General features: G+C 52.6%; 1 protein-coding gene across 1 annotated transcript in view; it reads right to left on the bottom strand.

Moving 5' to 3' along the window:
* The window catches only part of sptbn2 (spectrin, beta, non-erythrocytic 2), a 211,447-nt gene that overhangs the window by 67,371 nt on the left and 141,576 nt on the right, over window positions 1-2,500 (bottom strand). The window contains exons 15-16 of the mRNA XM_083784841.1: window positions 1,553-1,816; window positions 266-477 (exon numbers count right to left, since the gene is read on the bottom strand). Coding sequence (XP_083640967.1) covers window positions 266-477; window positions 1,553-1,816 — 476 coding nt within the window. The remainder of the gene's footprint in view (window positions 1-265; window positions 478-1,552; window positions 1,817-2,500) is intronic.

Below are 2,500 nucleotides of genomic sequence, written 5' to 3'. Positions count from 1 at the left end.
TTCACGACTTTTCAAAAATAGCAGACCTACAAGCTCATAGGTCTGAACGGGAACCCATTTTGGTGTTAGCATCATGCCGTGCTTTAGCTATTTAAAAATAGCAGATCTACAAGCTCATATATACGAGCTTGTAGGTCTGCTATTTTGGAAAAATCGAAGAATCTGATCTCAGGTCAGAATGGGTTAATCAGACCAGTGTGTGTCCAGTGGAAACCTCGTATGAATCTGATCTCAGGTCAGAATGGGTTAAAGTCCCTATGGTTACCTCTGCTGCACCACCTCCAGGTCCTCCAGCTTGGTGGGGATCTCCATGCTGTGCAGCCACTGCTCCTTCTCCTCCACCCACAGCAGACAGGCCCCGGCCTCGCTGAACATGCGGTACAGAGCCAGGTTTCCCTCCAGGGCCTGGCGCCTTGCCTGGGACAGAGTCTCCAGCTCCGCGTAGCGCTGCTCGATGGCGGGGACACGACCCTGGACCTACAGGTGACACACACCGGGGGGAGGGGTTAGATCAGTTGACCCTGGGCCTAAACGGAAGCTCTGATCATGAGTAAAATATAAATGCTTCCGTCGTACAGTCTGGAGCAACGGAAGCTCTGATCATGAGTAAAATATAAATGCTTCCGTCATACAGTCTGGAGCAACGGAAGCTCTGATCATGAGTAAAATATAAATGCTTCCGTCGTACAGTCTGGAGCAACGGAAGCTCTGATCATGAGTAAAATATAAATGCTTCCGTCGTACAGTCTGGAGCAACGGAAGCTCTGATCATGAGTAAAATATAAATGCTTCCGTCGTACAGTCTGGAGCAACGGAAGCTCTGATCATGAGTAAAATATAAATGCTTCCGTCGTACAGTCTGTAGCAACGGAAGCTCTGATCACGAGTGAAATATAAATGCTTCCTGTCGTACAGTCTGGAGCAACGGAAGCTCTGATCACGAGTAAAATATAAATGCTTCCGTCGTACAGTCTGGAGCAACGGAAGCTCTGATCACGAGTAAAATATAAATGCTTCCGTCATACAGTCTGGAGCAACGGAAGCTCTGATCATGAGTAAAATATAAATGCTTCCGTCGTACAGTCTGGAGCAACGGAAGCTCTGATCACGAGTAAAATATAAATGCTTCCGTCGTACAGTCTGGAGCAACGGAAGCTCTGATCACGAGTAAAATATAAATGCTTCCGTCGTACAGTCTGGAGCAACGGAAGCTCTGATCACGAGTACTTCCGTCACAGGGCTCCATGGCCTGTAACCAACACCAGGGCAGGTCACCATACCTCCTGTAACCAACGCCAGGGCAGGTCACCATACCTCCTGTAACCAACGCCAGGGCAGGTCACCATACCTCCTGTAACCAACGCCAGGGCAGGTCACCATACCTCCTGTAACCAACACCAGGGCAGGTCACCATACCTCCTGTAACCAACACCAGGGCAGGTTACCATACCTCCTGTAACCAACGCCAGGGCAGGTCACCATACCTCCTGTAACCAACACCAGGGCAGGTCACCATACCTCCTGTAACCAACGCCAGGGCAGGTCACCATACCTCGGGGTAGTTGACGTAGGCCTCGGGCAGCCCCATGGCCTGCTCGTGCAGGGAGTCGATGAGCGGGTGGTGGCTGTGGATCTCCTCGTCCACCTCGCGCTGCTTGCGGGCCAGGGTCTGCGTGGAGAACTCGTCGTGGCCCAGCTCCTGGCTGGACACCTGCCTCAGGGTCTCCATGGTCCAGGCCTCCATGTCGTTGGCGTCCGTCTGGAACTGGTGCAGGGCCACGGCCTCCTTCAGCCTCTGCTCCCTCTGCCGGGACGCCTGGGAGGGACGGAAAAGACACACGGAGACATCACTACAACATTCTGCTCTCTGCCGGGACGCCTGGGAGGGACGGAAAAGACACACGGAGACATCACTACAACATTCTGCTCTCTGCCGGGACGCCTGGGAGGGACGGAAAAGACACACGGAGACATCACTACAACATTCTGCTCAACGACCTGACGATCTTCTGGAACCCTATGTCCCCTCCCGTCCCTGTCCCCTCAGGTCCAGTGAAGCCAACCTCCTTATAATTTATATTTTTTTGTCCCACGATTTTGTAACCCATTTTTCACCCCTGTGTCAATCATCCTGTGATGTGATCCTGGGCTCTACACACCCTCCGCCAACCTAGGGAGAGCAACGGACTTGAACTCATGCTTCCTTCATGCCTGAGTGTCCAAGTTGCTCCTTTACACCTGACAGGGGGGAGTTTCCCTGGTTGGACGTAGCGCGTGGAAGGAACACGTTATTCCAACCAGTTCCTTTCCCCTCCATCAGGCGTCCCGGCTGGCCAGGGGGAGGCAGTTTAGAGACCAGGATTACTGCATGTTTTTGTGAGGGTACCTACCCTAGGGGACACGGGGAGAACATGTGAGGGTACCTACCCTAGGGGACACGGGGAGAACATGCAAACTCCACACAGAAAGGCCCTTGTAAAATGGCCAGGTGTAAAATGAC

Source organism: Protomyctophum parallelum (genome assembly GCF_964188405.1).
Source record: "Protomyctophum parallelum genome assembly, chromosome: 1".
NCBI lineage: Eukaryota > Metazoa > Chordata > Actinopteri > Myctophiformes > Myctophidae > Protomyctophum > Protomyctophum parallelum.
Note: the sequence above shows the minus strand (reverse complement) of the source record. Positions and strands in the feature narration are given on the sequence as shown.